A 22,106-nucleotide genomic window follows, 5' to 3' on the forward strand; every position below is an offset into this window, starting at 1 on the left:
GGTGGAATGTCCACTAAACTATTTTTTTAATTTTTTAATATTTATTTGAGACAGAGAGAGACAGAGTATGAATGGGGGAGGGCAGGGAGAGAGGAAAACACAGAATCCAAAGCAGGCTCCATGCTCTGAGCTGTCAGCCCGATGCGGGGCTCGAACTCATGAACTGTGAGATCACGACCTGAGCTGAAGTCCGACGCTTAACCGACTGAGCCACCCAGGTGTCCCATCCACTCAACTAATTTTTAAGAATTTTTATAAGAGATAATAGAGAATGTGAAATTTTACATTTGCATGACACTAGAGTTTGTTTCATTCAGTATATATATAGGTTGAAATATATATATATATATATATATATATATATATATATATGAAAATCGAAGCCTGAAGAAGTTGTTACATGTCCAAAGTGGTTGATACACCTTGGACACTAAGTCATTTTCTATACATAATCCAAAGTATTCAAAATGTGAGGTCCTGTTCTAGTTATCAATAGCCGTGTAACAAATTGTACCAACAATTAGTGGCTTAAACCATGACACATTTAAAATCTCAATTTCTGTGGATCAGGATTTGGATGCAACTTAGCTAGGTGCTTCTGGTTTAAGGTCTCTCATGAGGTTTCAGCTCTGCTGTCAGCTTGTGTTATAGCCTCATGTGAAGGTTCAACCGGGCAGGGGGAATCTGCTTTCAAGCCAACTCACATGGTTTCTGGCAGGCCTCAGTTCCTTGTCATGTGTACCTCCACAGGGTTGTCTCATGACAGGACAGCTGGTTTTTCCCAGGGCAAGAAATATAATAGAAAGAGAGGAAAATGGAAACTATAAGTTTTTATAACCAAATCTTGGAAGTGACAGACTAACATATTTGTTTTTCTCTGTTTGTTAGATCTGACTCAGATTAAGGGGGAAGGTTCTAGAAAGGATGTGAGTAACAGGAGGGAGGAATCACCAGAGGCCATCTTAGTGGCTAGTATATAACCACAAACCCAGAGAAAATATTCCCCAAGTATTTGTCAAGTACATTATAAGATGTATTAATTATTTAACTCTTTACAGTAAAATATCCTACAAATAATGAAATCGGGATAGAAACTCTTGATTAAACAGTAGTATTCTCTGTGTGTTATTCTTGCTGATTTTATACTTACTGTGGTCAGGTAAGAGTGTGTCCTTATACTTATGAAATGTGCATTGACGTTTTAGGATTAAAAGGGAAGATGGTTCCAACATATGTAAACATACACACAGAAGAAGAGAGGGAGAGAGCAGAGAAATAATTTCAAAGTAAACATGGCAAAATACAAACAATTGGTGACTTTGAGTAAGGAGTTGATTCATTTTCTAGGGCTGATTTAACAAATTGCCACAATCTTGACGGCTTAAAACAACAAAAATTAATTTCCTTTCTGGAGTTCTGGAAGCCAGAGGTCTAAAATCAAAGTATTCGCAGGCATAAGCCCCACCCCGCGCAAGAGACTATAAAGGAGAATCCATTCCTTACTTCTTGTAGCTTTTGGTGTCTGTCAGCATCATGCATTTACTATGGCTGGGAAATTCTGATCTCCGTCTCCCTCTCCACTCTGCCTCTGCCTCTTGACTGTGGATCTCTCCTGTCTCTCTCAAGTCTCCCTCTGCTTTTCTCTTATAATGACACTTGTCATTGGATTCAGCATCCATCCTAAACCCAGATGATGTCCTCACCTCAAGATGTTTAACTTAATCACATCTGTAAAAATCCTCTTTCCAAGCAAGCTACCATTCCGAGGTTCCGGGGATTAGGCATGGATATATATTTTAGGGGACTACCATGCAGCGCACCCCAGGAGTATCTAGGAATTCTTTGTCCAATTCTTGTAACCCTTCATAAGTTTAAAATTATTTGAAAGCAAAATATTCAAGAACAGAAGACAGATTACATTGTCAAATGTTGTGATAATCCAAAGAGCATGCCATCTGACAAACTTTCTTTTACAAACAAAACTTAAAAAAGTATGTGCAGATATATCAATTTGGAATAAGGTGTTTTGTGAATTTGTGCTTCATCATTGTTCACTGTTTGAAGTCAGTGGAGATTAGGTAATGTTAAAACTCTTTTCCATGTTGTCTGGACTCTCAAACATTTGCTTTAATCTTCTTAGAGCATTTAGGATATCAAAGGTCATTTTTATTTCAAAAGGAAGAACTATATTCCCAATTTTACCATCTTTGTAAGGAGACTCAATGAGACTTTCTATGATGTTAATTGCCACAAGATGACAACTTTTTAGTAGGGTCTTGAAGCCCAAAGGAATATTTTTGTTTTGTATGTTTGATCTTTGATTAGTGTGTCTTCTTTTCAAAAATATATATTGATCTTAAGAATCACCCTTTATTTTCATTTCTTTAGTTGTCACTGTGCTCTAAATTTTACTGTTTCTTAGCTTCATATTTAGAGTGGCCTTATGTAATATCTCTCCTATATAAAATGACTAATGAATGAACCCAGTCATGCAAGTCTATACCAAATGATAGTTGAAACCGTGAGGACCAAGATAGCATGAGGATTCCACTGAAGCAACTGCAGAAAAATAGATCACACACACACACACACACACGCACACACACACACACACACACACACACACACAGAACAATTTGAATCCTATATCGGGAAAAATAGAGTAGCTAATGAAATAATGTTGGGGGACAAAATATTTCACTAACTATAGGAATTGGCTGCTAACAATTGGGATCAGTCACTCCAGTCCAGGTTAAGCTACTTGAGGTTTGTAGATTGTGTTTTTAAGCCTTCTGTCCTCAGTGTCTAGCACATTGTTTATGTTAAGTAAGTGTTAGCTATGTAAATATGTGTGTCATGAGTGATTTTATTAATTAATTTGCACAACAGCCAAACATAGTCAAGCATAAATGTATTGAAGTTACATCAAATAGTCATGGGAATGATGGAACTTATACTCAAATGTGTGTGTGTGTGTGTGTGTGTGTGTGTACATTCATATGGTGCTTTTTTCTTAGACGATCTTTAAAGAATTGTGGAATCAGTCTCTAAAGCTGAAAGCAAATTCAGGTGGTCATCTGGTTCTATGCCTCTCTTCAAGAGACAAGCAATTATTATCCCCGTGATCTATTAAGCCGCATTTTCTTTAGCATGTGACAGCGAAGGTGATGCTGATCGAAAAATATTGCTCTCCATTCTTAAACAATTTCACATGCACATAGATGTTTAACAAGCGCCTTTTTGGAGCTATTATGAGAAAACACTAGCAGCCTTGGTGTGGAGGAGTAATTTATGACAGCTAGGTAAAGGGTGTCCAAGATCATCTTGATCACATTAGCCATGCAGTAGCCCTACCCCTGCACGGCAGTCTTTCTTCAACCCCCGGTGACAAGGGTGATAGAAAAAATATAACAACACAGAGAGTCCTACTTTAGCTGCTTAACTCTGTTTCTTCTTCTAGAACCTGCGGCCTCAGATCGCCTGTCAGTAAGTCAACAGAGAAGGGAGTGAAAGGAGAAACCACAGAGGGAGTGAGTGTAGTGTGAGAAGAGAGGCAGTTAATAGAAAGCAAGCCTGTGTCCGATACTCTCCTCCCCAACTTCTCTTCCCTTTTGGCCTGTTAACTAGAAATGTGGAAAGGTGAGGGAGATGAACTTAACTTGTTCTGACATTAGTTAGAGACAGAGAGGTGCCTACTTCCATATTTCTGCCCCAGAGAGAGGTAATTGGAAAACGTGTTGTGTGGTTAGGTGTTGTAATGGAAAATAAAGGAATGATCGAGAACAGTGGAATCAAATTATAAGCATAAAGGCAAGTGTGCTGAAGTTTTTAGCCACTTGCAAAATTGAGAGATCCTATCAGGACTGTGCAAATACATTGCTCTGATTAATTTTCCTGGGGTGAAATATGAAAATATTTATAAAATTGAGAATCCTGCCATGAATAAAATTTTCTCTGTGATATAATAAACTAAAATAAGCCATAACGTTGGTGTCTGAAATGAAACTGTAAAAAAATGTTCAAATAATAAAGAGCTGAATGAAAAGATTTCACCGTGAGAGTAAAAGGAATCCACATTGAGACATTACTCTGAGTTGCTTAAAATTTTGAAGAATATTCAATAAATAAAGTAAAGATTAATTTATCTTAGAGGGTTTTATATTTGATTTTCTAAATATTGTTATGGACGTTGTGTTTCATTATCCTTTCTTTAGACTCCTTTTTCATGTATAAAGGGCTAGTTTTTCAATCAGAAGGTAAAAAGTGTTCAGGGTCAATAGAATTAGCCCTTTAGTTTTAATGATACTGAATAATTCGTTTATAATTTCGGAATATATTTGATTCCGGTTTTTCTTTTTAGTCGTAAAATGACAAATTTTAATTGTACGTCCTTTTGTAGATTCCTTAAGAATATATTTGAACAAATCATTGATATAAAGGAAGGGTTAATTGAGCAACACACATACTAATATACAAAGCATTTCTTTTATATGAAGCTCTAGAAATATTCTATTGTCAATCCAAACAGAACAAACTAAAATGAGATAATTGGGAAGGTGCCCATAAAGTCAGCCTGAGTATATTATCACAACTATATGTGAGATAATATTTGTTTTAAAAAGATTCTATGGCACTGTAAACTCAGTCTCATTAGAGACTGCATTTAAAAGGCTTATAAAGTTACTCATTAATGTTATCTTGTTGTATCTCCACAGCTTTTTCATTAAAGAAAATTCAGCAGAAAGCATTTTCTCCTGATAGCAGGAACCAATTTGCAATAAATGTTCTGGAAACCACTAGGGAAGCCATTACTGAGGTCTAATAAAAACAGACAAGCGTAACTTGTTCTATATTTTTGTTTCAATCACATACAGATGAGACCCCGCTTTCCACACCAACCGCAAGAGACAGCCTTGACAAACTTTCTCTAACTGGGCATGGACAACCCCTACCTCCAGGTTTTCCGCCTCCTTTTCTGTTTCCTGATGGATTGTCTTCCATAGAGACCCTGCTGACTAACATACAGGTAGGCCTTTTTGTAACCTGGAAGAAAGGAACAGGGAAGACTCAAGCTGTGAATTTTTCCCAAATTCATACTATTCCAGCTTAAGCCACTCATGAGATTGCCTGAATCATGACATTGAACTTTTTCCAGCAGTTGAAGATTTTAAACTTGCTGCACTAATCAAACTGGTTTAGAAATATGTATAAGCAGCCTTAATAAAAGCTTCAGTGAAAATGACCTGGGCATTTGAAAAATCATTCTGCCTCAATTCTCTCCTTATTGCCAACTGATGGGAGGAATCTAACTGTTTAAGTTTGTCTGATTTACTAAACGACGGCACACCAGTTCTAATAAATATTTGGTTATTTTTAAACTGTTGGCCTTCCAGTGAGGAAATGATATGTTTAGTCACTTAAAATATGTCTAATATAAAAGAATCCAAAAAATCCCTTCTTTCATAAATAAATTTGTTTCAGTTAATAGGGTTTCTTCAAAGAACAGACTTCAAAAAGCTATACAAAACTTTGCACGGATTTCCTATGTAGTCCCCAGGATGTATATTTTACGTACAGTACATTATGAATCAAAAATACTTACAGTTAACAATAACATAGAGCATGGAGCCAAAATAATAAGAGTGTTTGGGATACAAGAAAGCATAATTTTCTTGCCCACACATGAAGCGATCATGTGGACCCCAGATGGAGATTTTTGCCCTTTATTTCTCCATATTTGGAGTAGCTAATAGTAAGAATGTGCTTGAAGATACTGTGCTGTTACTTTTGTTGTGTTTTCTTTTTTAAATTTTTTATGCTAGTACTTGATTCTTAGTGATATTTTTCTGTACACATTTCCTACCATATTAAACTTTCTCCCAGTAGAAATGTAATTAATTTTATTTACCTCTCCAAGGACATAACAGAAGGCCTTTAATGTAACATATCTTCTCATCTATTAATGTGGCATTTTTAATACTAATGTAATTAGAGTCTCCAGAACTGTATTCAACTTTAGGTTTTATATCTCAGTAATTGAAATAAATCATCAATCTAGCCTAAACTTAATCAAGGCCAAATAATTGATTATATTTTTAAATAAACATAAGATTTTTTTTCTAAATTTGACCCATATTATTGTTTTTTTTAATGAGGTGGAGTTTTTAATGAATTTTTCTTTTGTTAAATTAAATGATTTCAGAAAATATCCCTCAACATTTCTGAGTTTACACTCTGAAAATAAGGGAATAATTAATTTTGTTATGTTTACAACTCCATATGAAGCAAAGAGAAAGCTAAGGGTTTACTTAAAATTCTCCATCCAGTTATATGTATCTTCATTAACTAAAATGTGTTTAAGGAGCAAAGTGGTCATTTAATTTCAGTTTCAGCAGAGAAAACATTTCTGGGTATCATCAGTATAAACCAGGTTGCTTATCTCAAGAATGGGTTCACACATGGACTCTTGCATTGTGTGTGAATACCAAATCTCTAAGTCACATACTGCTGGCTTGGGAATATTTCTCCACCTATCCCACACCAGGTTTCCCAGACTAGAAATGTATCTGCATCACCTCAAACTGTAATTATTTCTTCCAAAAAACAAGAATGAAGAGAAAACCCCATTTTTAAAATGTACAGATTTTAGGCATATATGTTATTGAAGGTATCTCTAGATTTAATATACTCTCTTTCTGACCTTCCAGTCAACCTTGAGGACATATTTTAGCAAGAGTTGATGGTGGGACAATAGTCAAGACAAGCTAAATTGTTTATCGTTAGTCCCCAGTCATGGGGATCTGGGTCTGTCAAAGTCAGAACACCTACAGTAAGAATATTTTGTTGAAAATAAATTATACTTGTCCACTTCAGTGCATTCACATATATGTACATAAGGTAAAATAAAAATTAAAAATATTACTGAGTTCCATGCATAGGAATACACACACATATGCAATATACACACACACACACATACATATATAAACACATGTACACATGCATATACACACATATATACTGGATTTATGTTCAATAATGGTTTCACATCATTTTGCAAAAAGTTGCGAATGCTAGTTCCTTTATTATTGCCACATTTATTGAGTTATAGTAATATCCTAGGAATGGTATAGAATGTTTAAGCAGTCATGACCCTGGCTTATTGGGCATACAGTATAAACGTGTTTGCTGTCCAAATTCTAATTTGGGTAATTACATTCCGCCTACCTCAATTTCCTCTGCAATTTCAATTATATATAATGGGGTTCTCTGCTTTCTATTTCAAAATGGTAACATACTTTTTGTGTGGTAAGTTTAAAGCTCCATATTTCTTCTGGAGATATTTTATCAGGATGGCAATGGAAAAAATTGAGTTAAAAATGTTTACATGTTTCAAATCATACAATCCCATGTGTGAAATTAAAGCTTTATTATGTATATTTACTATTTTAATTAAACTTAAGACATTGGGTTGTATTTAAATTTAATGTATAGAAGTCTATTTTTCTTACAATTAATGACCAAAAACCCTTCAAAATAATGTGTTTAAGATTTTGTTTTCTAATATTAAATAATTTCATATCATGATATTCTATATTTGATAAATCTCAATTTTCAGATTTGTAATGGTTAGTACAGATGTCCATTACATGACATATCCAAATTGAATTTTCATAAATTTTTTTTTTGCTTTAAAAGAGGACCTGTAGAAAAATACTATACACTAGTATTTTTAAATGTACTCTATATACTAAATATGTGTATCTTCCATAAAGGATAGTAATTTCACTTGAGTGATACGGATTCATTCCAGATTTTGCTTTTATAAAAAATAATTATTTTATGTGGATTTTGTCTTTCTCTATGTGGCAATATTTTATTACGGCTTCCTTATTCAAACATGTCCATGGAGAACTCCCTGTGAGAATTTAAGTGAGGAAATAGAATTTTAGTGTCAATTTACTGAATGTGACACCTTCGAACGTGGGCTACCCAATTAACACACTTAGAGGAGAATTTTACTCACTATTCTCAATCCAAGCTTTCATGCTGTAAAGCATAGCTACAACCTATTTGTACAGAGGATTGGGAACAAATAAATTACATTGTTTATCTTATTATAAGAATAACTTAAAATGACTTACAAATATTCAAATAAGAATAGGTAAATTAAAAACAAAGGTAAAATAAGGTAGAGAATATGATATTTAGTTAGGGGTAAGGATAGCATTGAAGATAGATGCCATAAGGCGATATGTGATGGGAGTTTGGTTCACTATGATTTGCCTATATGGAGGAATTAATATAAACAAAGAAGAGCTAAAAGGGTTGTTAAAACCACAATAAATGGCAGTCCCAGATGGCATCACTATGGCCTAATAAATAAAATAATCCAACTATGGGACTTAAAAAGTATTCTCTAATTTGTGTTTGACAAAAGAAGAGGAAGAAGAATCTGACTTACTACTAAGGCCAAAACACTGATAATGTATCTTCTAGTCTTTACATTTCAATGCCACAGCCAATCCTATTATATTTTATACATTTTAAAAGTTAATAGTTTTTATTTGCATTTTTAATATGTCATTTTAATTATAACAGATAAAAATAATTAGGAGGAAACTTTCAAAAAGGTACACAAAATAGGACATTGGCTTCAAAACATGGGTAGACTGAGATCAGATATACTGGTGTTACATTATATCTTTTTATGTTTAATTATGTTTATAGAAGTTTTCTTTTTGTTCTCATTACCAATTCGTGGAGAGAGCTCATTAAAACAAAACAAAACCAAACAAAAAAAACCAGTGAAATATATCCAGTATTCTAAACACAGTTTACTGTGCTCAAGAGAATAGCATTATCTCTTAAAGGTCTGGACTATATACTGTACTTAGTAATTTATATTGTGTACCACCACCACAATAATAATAATGATACTAGTAAAAACTAACAATTATTGAACAATCTTAATGTGTCATCATATAGAAAAAAAAATACTCCTGTGTTTGTCTTCTGCTCTCAATATCCTACTACAACATCACTTCACCTCCGACACTTGCTCACCAAAAGTCGGATAGTTTTTTCCACATCAAGCAATTCTGCAGCACTGGCTGGAGACCCTACAATTTAACTCAATTATCTACCTGGGGTAGCATCACATCCCACAGGTTAAGAGTTCAGTTCCACAAGATTGCCCCCTCCCCAAATGCCAGATGAAAATTGCAAGCCCAGGTTATATCCCATGCTACTGACCAAGCAGCTACGATCAGAGGTTCCCATCACCCCCATCTTGGTTTCAATTAATTAGCTAGAGCAGTTCACAGATCTCAGGAAAACATCTTCCTTACTAGATTACCAGTTTGCTATCAAGGGACATAACTCAGGTACAGTCAGATGGAAGACCATAAGGCATGGTATGTGGGAAGGGGTGCCGAGCTCTCATGCCTTCTCTGAGCACACCACCTCCCCAGTACCTCCAGATGTTGACCAACCTAGAAGCTCTTTGAGCACTTTTTGAACTCTGTTGAGTTTTCATAGAGTTTCCATTATATTGGTGTGATTGATTAAATCACCCACATTCTCGATTAATTCAACTTATAGCCCTTCTGTCCTCCCACAGATCAGGGGGGTGTGGCTGAAAGTTCCATCCCTCTAATCACAGAGTTAGTTCCCCTGTCAACCAGCCTAAATCCTTAGGGCTTTCCAAAAGTCACCTGGTTAAAATGAACTCTGGTGTAGTTGAGAAGGGCTTATTGTGAATAACAAAACACACCCTTTTCACCTTTTTGCTCTTTTCACTTAGGAAATTCCACCCATTGTAGGACCTCTGTGCCAGGATTGAGATGAAGACCAAGTATATCTTTCTTACTATAAATCACCATGTCCACAGTTCATCACTATGCGAACTCTATATGATATTACATTGAATCATCTTTATAATCCCACACAGTGGATCTCATTATTAGCTCCATGTTACAGATGAGTAAATGGAGGCAGACAAGTTTTTTGATCAAGGCCATACAATAGTGATGGGAGTCTGGATTTAAACATAGGTAGGATAATAACAGAGCCCATGTTGCCACATTGCCATACATGATCAAATAATCACAAGATGGGTTTTATACCTGGAAGTGCTTTTGAGGGAGTGTCTGTTATTGACTGACTTTGGAGAACAGTAACCATGTTAAACTAAGTATAGTTGTATCTCTTGTTATAAGAGCTTCTGTGAAAATGTATTGGTTGACACTGTTCTTTTATATATTTGTTTGTGTACAAAATTTCCTGGTTTCTAAGGACACTCCTCTTTCTCATCCTGGAAAGAAACACTAAAAGGAAAAAAAAAAAGGTTTAAATAAGCTTGAGAGTTCTGATCTAAGCATAGTCAATTTACCAGTTTGGGATTTTAGACAAATCATCTGTTTTATCTGGACCTTGTTTTTTTTTTTTTTTTTTTTTCAACTTCAAAAAGCTTTAATTAGAATGGGCAATCACTAAAATCCCCTTCAACTAGGATGTTTACTCTCATTAGAGGCAATGCATTATTGAGCGGAATTTTGTCACATTAATTCCAGTGACACTCAAAGAACTTTGATTCTGATACCATCTGATTCTGAAACAATTTTTGTATAAAAAACAAATATGGTGAAGGAAGCTTTTCTCTAGGATCTAAATAGTAGATTAAGAAATGTTTCCTTCCTATCAGTATTACTGTAGGTTCTCTTATACAAGCAGATATTTGTACTTTTAGGTTATAAAAATAGTTGAAAAAATGCTAGATCAATTACAATGCCCTTCTGAAAAGAAATGTATAAGACTCATTCTCTGAAAAATGATTAAAATAATTGAATTCACAAGATCATTCTAGAAGACAAAATATGTATGTATATCACAACAGTCATGCCTCGTGAGAAAGAAATTTGAGGCCAAACGACCATTGTCTCTTATAATTGCTGTGCCATAGAGTAAACTTGAAGTGCATTTCTTTAGAATTGTCATTGTCCAACATCATAACTGACCTCCTCCTGGAGAAAAATTCATGTTTTAAACCTTGTGTGTTTTGCTGTAATTCATCATCACAGAATTGTCATCACAGAATTTTGCTCAATACTGCATGTCCACGTGAGACTCAGCATTTAGTGTGACCTTTGCATATGATCTACCTGGAAAATTTACAGAAGTTACACAAATCTGAAAGTACTATTATCACTGATGGTTAAAATGGTGTCCTAATGATTTGTAGATGTTGTGAACACTACTTGCTATTGCTTTCCCAGCCCCCTGCTGCACTGAAATTTAATCGGTTTTCTGTATTTTTTTGCAGCAAAGCTGTCACAAGCAATAACATATTTTTGCATATGTACCAGTTTGGCTCTAGCGCAGATTTTTGTTCACACTGGACTCCTACTGATACGCACTGATTTAAAGTCTAAAAATGAAACTTAATTTTATATAGCTTGTAAGTAGTCCCTGGAGGGTATTGGATCTTAAAGCTAGTATTTTTCAGACATAATCAGCAGGAATAGGTAATGTATTACCATTAGGGACATTAGCGGCAACTGTAACAAAAGAAAACAGTAAACATAAATGCTCTTAGCAACTTCATACATTACAACAAGTATTAATATAAAATTACACAAATTAGAGTTACAGTTTAAGATTATTCAACATGTTTATTCATAATGATTGTTTCATATTTAAAGAACACCAAAATATTGTGTTTTGTCAGCCAAGGACAATAATAGTTTAATAGTAATTTATTTTAAACAGCTACTGATAATACAACCAATCAACACATTAAGTGGTGCCAACATTGGCATCTTGCTAAATAATCTCTAGACATTGCACAGAGAGTACATCTTTCAAAGATAAGTCAACAAGAGCAATCAGAGCAGAAAATTAGAATTTGGTATCTTAGAATTAAAATACAGCTAAACTAAAGTTTTAATTGGGGTGATCTAAAAGGGCACTTGATGTAATGATCTCTTTCATTTGTTACTAATTGTTTGTTCCTGATGAAGAAGAAACATACACAGGAATGTTGCTGAATTGAGTTAAGATGGCAGTTTCCGTAGCAGCTATGTTTTATTGTTAAAAACAAAAGAGTAGGGAGGGGCAAACAGCCATGTAGAAGCCCTCCAGCTTGTTTCATATCACAAGAATTATACCAGGAAATTCAGGATCAGGTATAACAGACATGAAATAATTTATATGTGCTTGAAATGAGAATGAAATGGCTTATGATAATGCTATGTTGGTGAGCTGATCTGAGGGTTGATGAGCTAATCTATTGGGCTAACAAGTCAAACCAGAGTTGAAATTCCAGATTCAGACTGCTTATGTTGTCTCTTGCAAGAGGGGTCATATCCTAGATCAGATGTACAAAATAGAACCAACTTCTATTTCATTTATAATTTCAGTTGAAAATTTTAGTCGCTGGTGTTCACAGACCAAGACAAAAATATCTTCTACTTCAAAAAGGCATTTTTTTATTGCCTAGGTGATAAGCATAGAAATTTTAGCTCTAATGTTTACTAATAATTTTCTAAAGGATATTGGGAGAGAACACATGCAGAATACTTTTTAATATGTTTTCATAATCTCATTTTCAAGAATCTCAGAATATGACTAAATTTTTAATTATCAAAGAGTAAATCAACTTATATATCTCTTATGTATATGTGTATATGTATATATGAGATTCCATTTTCAGTTGTATAGTTTACCATATACTCTTGAGTTATACTGTCAAATAGTCCCCTAAAAGTTATTCTCAATTTATTATAACCATTTTAAATGACTTTTTAAAAACAATGCACTATTAAACACTGGGTTTTGGATCCCTTGCGTGTATTTTATATGTCAAGAAAAATATACTAGTATTATAATTTCTATTCATCAAATTTTTGGAATCTCCTATATAGTAGGCACTCTCTGGGCCCTAGGAACATAGTACTAAGTGAAAGAAAATGTCCCTGCTTCAGAGAGTTTACATTCTAGTGGAAGAGACACGGCATAAAGCAGTAAATGAATACATACATGACAATATTACATAATAATAAATGATATGAAGAGTTCTAAGGAGAGAATAACGAGATGGGTTGGAAGGCCAATCCAGATAGGGTGATGAGGAAAGGCCTTTCTTGACTGGCAACTACACAGGGGTGAGATGAAGTGAGGGCATAAGCCACGCAAAAAGTGGGAGGAAAAGCATTCAGGAAGAGAACAGAAAGAGCAAATCCCTGGTGCAGAAACCAAAGGTAAGCATTGTGTCCAGTATAATCTCAATAGGGAATGGTGGAGAAGGAGCTCCAAGAGATAGGTGGGCACTGCTAGGATCACTTGGGACTGTGTAAACCACGTTGGATCATCATTTCTCAGTTCTTATTTTTTAGCATACTTATGTGCTGCCCGCATTTAGCTTTAGATCTGGATATTCTAATTAGAAGCAATTGAACCTGCATGGCAAAAACATTTGTCTTCCTAATACAATTTAATTAGTTTTAGAAGTTTTGTGCTTTAGTTACAGTACTTGTCCTAGAGAATGCAGAGTGAATGTACAAGAATGAAAGAATTTGATAAGCTGGTTCTTTTTTAAAGATGCTTTTAGTAACGAATGAAATGTACTATGCACCAAAATATTACAATTTTGAATGCCTTCTTTGTACAGGGGCTCTTGAAAGTTGCCATAGATAATGCCAGAGCTCAAGAAAAACAAGTCCAACTGGAAAAAACAGAGCTGAAGATGGATTTTTTAAGGGAAAGAGAATTAAGGGAAACACTTGAGAAGCAGTTGGCTATGGAACAAAAGAATAGAGGTATTTTTAAACTTCCAAATAAGTCTAATACTTTATATACAATATTTAACAGAACAAACTTATGTTTGGTGATTTACTATGAGACGATATAGCTTTTTTGTTAATTTACTATCGCTGAAGTTCACAGCAGGATTTGAATCCTGGGCTCATTGTATTTTTTTTCTTCCCCAGAGTACACGGTTTCTCTTCTGTTCATACCTCAGGGAATTGAAATATATTTTATCATTAATCACATAATTTTTATTGCTCATAGAGCTTAACAAGTAAGATAAGAATGAGCTCTGATGACAGCCATGAAGAAAAATTTTGTATTTATTTACCATTGCCGTTTGAAAACTTAAGAGTTAAGTCGCAAAGCTAAAATAGGAAATACTGACTATTCAAGCGAAGAAAATTTAGTAAGATATTTATCAACTGAAATTGAAGACTGATGAATATCTGAACAAATGACCAAAGTTGAGTGTTTGTATAATTTTCTCTCTGAATGGCTCGTTTTCATCCAACAAGGTCAAGTACACATTAATGTATAAACCAATATGAATTTTTATTGGGTAAAAATAATAATATTATCAATTTATGAATTCCTTCTTCTAACACACTTTACAGCACATGTACAGATAATTTTGAAGGTCATTCATATGTGGGTGTTTATATTATTTGTGAGATTAAGAATATTTTTTTATAACCAACTTTCCCTTTGCCTCAACTATAACATTATCTTAACTACGCCAGAGGGAGAGCAACTTTTCTCTCATTTAATAAGTATCCAATATAAATATTCCATGTATTCTCCTTCTATATGTTTGACACCATTATTTGAAAATCATTGTTTCTGTTTTGTCTTTCAAACCAGCAGGACTTAGTAGGTTGTTTTCATTTGTTACTATGAAGCAATATCTAGTGGGTTCCTGGGATGAGGCTGATTTGGGAAGCCATCACTGCACGTGTACAGCACACTTCTAGATAATGTGGTTTCATATAGATTTAGGTACTAAAGTAATCAGGACATGATAAACATTGATAATGGGATGTGTTCTATGTGAATAATGAAGATTGGTCAAAGAGTTAATCTTCCATGAGATAACCATGTCTTGATTTTGTTCTCACCTGGAGAATTTTTTTTTCTTTTTTCTTCTTCTTCTTCTTTTTTTTTTTTTTTTTTTTTTTTTTTTTGACAAGACTTAAAGGTAGATCCTTGAATTCCTAAAGTAATCTTTTGGTTACTTGAGAGAACTTCAGAATTTTATTGGTTCAAATCTGTTGGAGGCTTTATCTTGATTTTTTTCTTTAACCACTAGAGGGCAAAACATTTCACAGATCACATCATGAACCTCCCATTTAATTAATTGTGAACAATAAATTAAAGGTAATATCTATCAATGTTTATCTATTGTAAATGTATCTGTTGAAGCAGTGTACTACGCTGAAGAGAGAACATGGCGATATCGTTTGGTTCAATCACAGAGGAGAAAACAGTAAGCAGTCAATGGCAAGGCACTGGGTATTGAGCTTTTAGTGCCATGGAAATATACAATCTAAATAAATAATTCAGAAATTACTGTTCAGAAATTCAGAAATTTCCCATCTTCGGAAAGGGATATAGTAGGCAAATGATTTTGTTAATATGGTTTTCACACAATTTTTTAAATTATTTTTTTAATGTTTATTTATTTTTGAGACAGAGACAGAGACAGAGTGCTAGCAGGGGAGTGTCAGACAGAGAGAGACACACACACACAGAATCCGAAGCAGGCTCCAAGCTGTCAGTACAGAGCCCGAAGTGGGGCTCGAACTCACAAACCATGAGGTCATGACGTGAGCCGAAGTCAGACACAACCGACTGTGCCACCCAGGCACCCCACTTTCACACTAAATACTGTATTAAATAATAATGTTATTCTTTAATCTGCAGTAAGAAATCAAAAAGCAAACTTGGAATGACTACTCCTTATGATTAATTCTACCAGAAGGATTTTCTCATACTGATTCTGTCATATTCACATCCACAATGTTTATCAACCAGCAAAAAATATATATATACATATATATGTATATATATTCTAAAGAAAAACATTTGCATGCCCCCATATGCTGACTGCCTACCTTATGTAAATTGTAAAAGCTGAAACAATTATCATACTGAAAGTATAGTTAACATACACTTTATGAACATCGTTTATCTGTTCCCATTTATTGATATTTAAATTGTCCAGTAGGAGAAGATGTATCATAATTAACTTTTTGTATCGTAATCTCCTTTTTTATATAAATACTACATTATTGTCAGCAGTAGCACATTATTATTATTATAGTGAGGTTTTATTCTCCACCAGATTTCGGCAGAATAAAATATAATTTGCTTAAAATATGGTATAGTGCATATAAAATTGCTTTAAAGAAATTATTGATATCTCTGAGCAAATTATAATAGCTTCATCTCCCCAAAAGACTGCTTATATGTTAATAATTAAGAGTATTTAGCTCACTATATGCAATAATATTTATTGCATCTTTTTAAATTTCAAGGAAAAATTCTTAACTGTTTTGCAAACAACTATAGGGGAAATGCTCCATTTGCTGTCCAAAAAATGGTCCTTCATAAAGGAGGCATGCTTATAAAGGTTGGCATTATTCTAACTACTCTGACTATTCTGATTCAAGGGCAGAGACTAATCCACAGAATTTAATCAGGCTTCCTTTATCAGTGTATATAAATAATTACTAACATTAATTTCTCCTTAAATCTGTCCCAACTGATGACAATAAAGGTATCTTCATAATATAATAGTACAAAGCTACATAAAAATTGGCCTCCTTGGATATTCACTGGGATTTAGTTTAGAACAAGGTGGAATTTTTTGAACTTTCTCTGCATAAGTAGACTCAGCCCAGCAGGGGGGAAAATATGTGTGTGTGTGTGTATATATATATATATATACACACACACACACATACATACATAGATGAAAAACATAGATCATTTGTAACTTTGAACATTGCAAAAATTTTTTTTAAATATAATATACACTCTTTTCTAGCCATAGTTCAAAAGAGGCTAAAGAAGGAGAAGAAGGCAAAGAGAAAATTACAGGAAGCACTTGAATTTGAGACCAAACGGCGTGAGCAAGCAGAACAAACACTAAAGCAGGCAGCTTCTACAGACAGTCTCAGGGTCTTAAATGGTAAGAGGGTGCATCTTTATGCATGGCTAACTAACTGTAATTTTTAGTGCTCAAAAGACAAGTTAAACCTGTGTTTGTGGTTTCATATTTTTCTATGTCTAGTGCTTCTGTAAACTGTGCTTGTAGCTGAGACCCTGGTGGGAAGTAGTCACATGTGTTGGAGAAATGCTTTATTTCATAGGTGCCTTCACTGTCTTGTTACTTAACTTCAGTATCTGGGACCTGACCTTGCTTTTCTGTTTAACCAAACCTGTCTCTACTGAAATAGGCTAAAATATTAATCTGAGCACTTCCCACTCCCTATCCCCTGTTATGAACAATTTTGCGGTACTTATTTATCTATTCTAATATTTCGATGATTCTTACGGTTATGGTCTTTGTTCAACCGTTACAAGATGACACAGATTTATGTAATTTTAATTCAGCACGAAAGTAACAGGTTGCTCTTTTTTTAAAGGACAATAGAATCAAATGAAATATGTGTCACTCTTACCTTTCTGTGCTTTTAGACTCTCTGACCCCAGAGATAGAGGCTGACCGCAGTGGCAGCAGAACAGATGCTGAGAGGACAATACAAGGTAGGAATTTGCAAAAGGCTATAAATCTAGATCTTGCTATATGAGTTTTTCCTCAGCTTTAGCCTGCTATTCAAGCATGTAGCCTACCATCTGGGCCACATCAAAACAAGTTCAAACAAGGTCAAGTTCATCTTGCTTGTTTATATGAGTGAATTCATTTTGTGCTGATAGATTTTCTTTAAATTAACAGGTCATTTCTGTTTATACAATGCAATTAAAAAGGAATAATTAATTTTAAACAATGTATGATTTAATCTTGGACGTAGTAAATGTGTTTTATTGAATGCTTGAAGCCAATCTCATGCAGGAAAGGCTTATAAGTTCTATACTCTGTGAATAAAAGCATGGGTTAATCAAATAGGTAGTTCTTAAATTTGAAAATTTCTCCTTCTCCTTTTTGTGACAGATACGGCAAGGTACATGCAAAATAGACTGGTTGAATGTTAACAATAAATAAGATTGTTTAGTCCTCTGTGGATTTCCTGAATGTTCTGTATGCCATTATATACATTTTAATAACACAAATATGCTGAGCAAAATCATATATAGAATACTAAAGGGAGTTGTATTAAACACTCAGAAGAGCTAAATATGTATATTGCCGAGACCACACTATTAGGAAAGAACAAAATCTGAAGGTAACATTTATAGTCTAACATCTATTCTAGGCAATAAACTCAGTCTAACAACATGAATACTAAACAGTAAAAAGAATATTTGTTTTCTATTTTAAATGAAGATGGTTCTTCAAAGGGAAGCCTAAAATGATTAACTGCTATAATCCTCCCAATTGCTTTTATTTTGCATTTTAAACTCAATCATTTTGGGGATATTGTGTGACATTAATTGTGCTACTTAATCAGCTACGAATGTGCCATTTTCCGTTTAGAGTAAAGGAAATATACTTTTGTAAAGTATCAGATATGCAGTAAGTAAAAATCAGAAACTTGAAGAAACATTCCTGAAGAATATTTTGGCCTATGTTTGTTTTACCAAAAACCATGATAATTATTATTTTAAATCCTGAGGATCGAACCATATGTTATTGCAAGATATCTCCTTGTATATATAAGATTAATGCAATTGTACATTTAAGAAAGTCTTATTTTTTAGAGCATTATGGATATCAGCAAAATTATGTGCGTGTATATGCATATAATCTTATTAAAATCATAAGATTTCTGTTGCAGCTCTCTTAAAAATTGCATACACATATTAACCAATGAGTAATATCAAAGCCAGTCCTCTTTATCAGGAATGATAACTTCAATAAGGTCAATGTAAATATCAGCCCTAATTTGTGTGTTCACAGACCACTCATGTCCTAACTTAGCTAATGGACAAAGTGGTCTGAGAAAGCACATGAGTCTCCAGGTAGATGTGATATATAAATTATCTGGTATCTAAAGAATCCTCAAAGTTGTCAAACTCAATCCAAGAAAAATGATAGAATATATTCCTGCACATTAATGGAAGATATGTTTTCAATGTTAAGAAGCAATTAGGCAGTGATTAAACATTTTGCGTGGTTGACATAATGTTTATCCCAGGAATTTTCTACAAGTAATATTTTGGTCATCAATTAGGCTATAATTCTATTAATTTGAATTTGTAAAATTCACATATATTCAAATATACACTTTAATATGGATAAAGTCTTGCTGTATAAGGTTGAAGTATTGACTACTTTCAATTTCTATTGTGATTTGCTTATTCTGAGTAAATTTTAAATTATAAATTGCCTTCTTTTTGCTATCCAGAATGCTCTCAGTTGAGTAACAAAGAAAACCTGCTCAAACAACTTTATAATTAAGGCAATAAAACACTTGAAGGACAATTATACATAGTAATATAAAGCCAAATATAAATGATTATGGAGTTATTTAATGCTTTGCTTTAGTTGTAATATAAAATCTTAATCATCTCATTCATTCATTCAGCTGGTCAATTAAAAATATGTGTTCCTGAATTCTAATGTGAATAATCAATAATACTCTACTTTTATCATACTTATCCTTAGATTTAATAGTTTTATTATACTGTTCAAAAGCACAATTCATTTTCAACAAAACACCTAATATTCATGGTTTTAATTAGATAATATGATTTTTTGCTCAAATGTAATAAAAAATTATAGATGAATCTGTATTTTTATATTTTAATTGCTAAAAAGGTATTTCAACAGCAGTTGTACCACCCAAGATATTTAAAATACCAGGCAGAGCAAAGAGATCATCTTTTGCTACTCTAATCCCACTAAATAAGCTCATTTAGCCCTTTGAAGCTTTTTTAAAAAACAAAAACAAACAAAAAAAACACCTCAGACTAGATTAATATGGTAGGAACACAGAACAAAATGAACTGTGAACAGAAGAAATCAAATATAAAAAAACATTGAGTTAAATTCTGAGTCTAAGCACGACAGGAAATGCAAAGAAAGAATTGGAATCCATTGCTAGTTTGTGAAATGGTCTGTGTCATGCATTTGGGGGGCCCGTGAGCACTTGCTGCTTCACAATATAAGAATGACACGAACTTAGTCTCTTTCTCCATTTGCCTTTCTCTTTCTTGGTGTCCCCAAGCCCAGGTGTTATAATACTCTTTGTATTCTTTCTTGCTCCTGGTTCAACCATAAGTGAAATTATTCTCTGTTCCAAAATAAACTGAACTTAATTAGGAAAGACAAAGGAAACCCACATTTCTCTATGCTTCTCATGTATTTATTTTTAACATTCTGGCAATAAAGAAATGCCATGCTTGGCCCAAGAGTTAGTCACCTAGCAGTTGGGCACTTAAATACCGCTCAAGTGCCAGGTAATTACCTCCAAATAAGCACCTCGGATTAGACTAAATATTGCCTCATTGGCATTTAGTACCACCATTTCTGTAAAAACTATAAACGAGAGGGGAGAAGGAAACCAGAAAGATGTTTGGAAGATATTCCTGAGCAAAGAGACCCTAAGTAATTTACTTACTTGTGATATGTAAAGTAAATCATCTCATGCTACACAGGGATAAATTCTTCATTGCTGGTGTTTCTCGTAAGCAACTCAAAATTCATGAGTTTAGTGGAGATATTATGGATAGAGAATGAACATCAAAAAATTTAAAAAACAACTTGTTTCAGGAGCTGAATTAAATGGTGATTAACTCTCATGCCTTGAGTCTTACAGATTTATATGTCATGATTTGTGTTGGAAAATTTTATCTTACTTTAAAGCTTTTTGTAAGATCTTTTGAATATACAGAGTAGACAAAGTTCATATAAATACTCACGGAACACTTTTTTGGACTAGTTAATAAATATCCACCAAAACCCTCTCTGCCCCCACCCATCCCCACACTGTGTGCAGCCAAATCTATAATATGATGGCTTTCTCCAGCTAAATTCTTTCTAATCTCTCTTTATAGGCAATGGCACCCACTTAAATGGTTTAACATATGTGTTTTGACAATTGATAAAATATATCTCTCCAGCCCATTCAGACACCTCTTAAGTGCTCCAGGTAATATCCAACTTTTATTTGCCCCAAGTTCTGACAGAGGCCTCAAGGTCCAGTGCACAAAACCTGAAGGATTGTGACCCCTTGCAAACCTGTCTCCATCCAGTGTTCCTTCCCTAGGGAACCTAAGCCCTCACCTGTCCGATGCAGAATCCTCCTTAGTTTATAGTAAGGGAAGAGCAGAGCACACATTTCCCTCCCTCACCCACCAAACTGGATACAACTCTTTCCCCTCGTCCTCGAATCCTCCCATGTTCTTTCGATTTCCTGAAAGTCCCAAATCTTTCTTCACCTATCAGGGAGATGTCTCCTTCCTCTTTGCGTTTACTTACCTATCCTTGAAGTCTCAATATAGAAGTGGCAGCTTCCAGGAATCCTGCCCAGACTCCACCACCACCCCTGCAGCACCTCCCTGGCCCCGGCGTCTAGTTTCTCTTCTTTGAGATTCTTATCCTACTTTTCTCTTCTCCACAATAACCTGCTGTGCATTTGTAGTTCCTCCTTCAAGGTCTTCTTCCTCTCTGGAAGGTAGCTGAACAGAATGTGAACAATGCCTATTTTGGTGACTAATGTGCCCCTAGTGCCTGTATGCTTGACATGTATATCTGAGTATATCAGATGTTTGTGCCATGTTCACAGTGTTGAATGTTTGCTATATCGTGAAGGAATGTATCAACCACTGATGACTTAGGACCTGTTTGATTTTGTAGATGCCAAGGGTCCTTATTATTCTGACATGTCTATAATATGTCTATTATGTCTGACATTTTTCAGACATTGGTTGGAGAGACTGATGCGAGGAAATGAAGGATAGTATAATTCAAACTAGGAAAGTAAGAATTACAGATTCTGGCAGAATTAATTTTCATACCTGATAGCTGAGTTAACAAGATGTGTTTATGCTTCTTGTATGTATGTATGTATGTATGTATGTATGTATGTTTGTGCTTCTTGTATGTGTAATGTTACTTTCTTATTTGCACACTTGACTGAAGATTTGGATTCTGTGAAGATTCACTTACACTC

General features: G+C 34.3%; 1 protein-coding gene across 2 annotated transcripts in view; it reads left to right on the plus strand.

Annotated features, from left to right (window-relative positions):
• DACH1 (dachshund family transcription factor 1) overlaps positions 1-22,106 on the plus strand; it is a 436,806-nt gene that overhangs the window by 383,352 nt on the left and 31,348 nt on the right. For both annotated transcript variants that reach the window (XM_058683162.1, XM_058683172.1), the window contains 4 exons: positions 4,875-5,026; positions 13,670-13,817; positions 16,856-16,999; positions 17,509-17,577. In XM_058683162.1, the coding sequence (XP_058539145.1) occupies positions 4,875-5,026; positions 13,670-13,817; positions 16,856-16,999; positions 17,509-17,577 (513 nt within the window). The remainder of the gene's footprint in view (positions 1-4,874; positions 5,027-13,669; positions 13,818-16,855; positions 17,000-17,508; positions 17,578-22,106) is intronic.

The sequence above is a fragment of the Neofelis nebulosa genome, chromosome 1, assembly GCF_028018385.1.
Source record: "Neofelis nebulosa isolate mNeoNeb1 chromosome 1, mNeoNeb1.pri, whole genome shotgun sequence".
Lineage (NCBI taxonomy): Eukaryota > Metazoa > Chordata > Mammalia > Carnivora > Felidae > Neofelis > Neofelis nebulosa.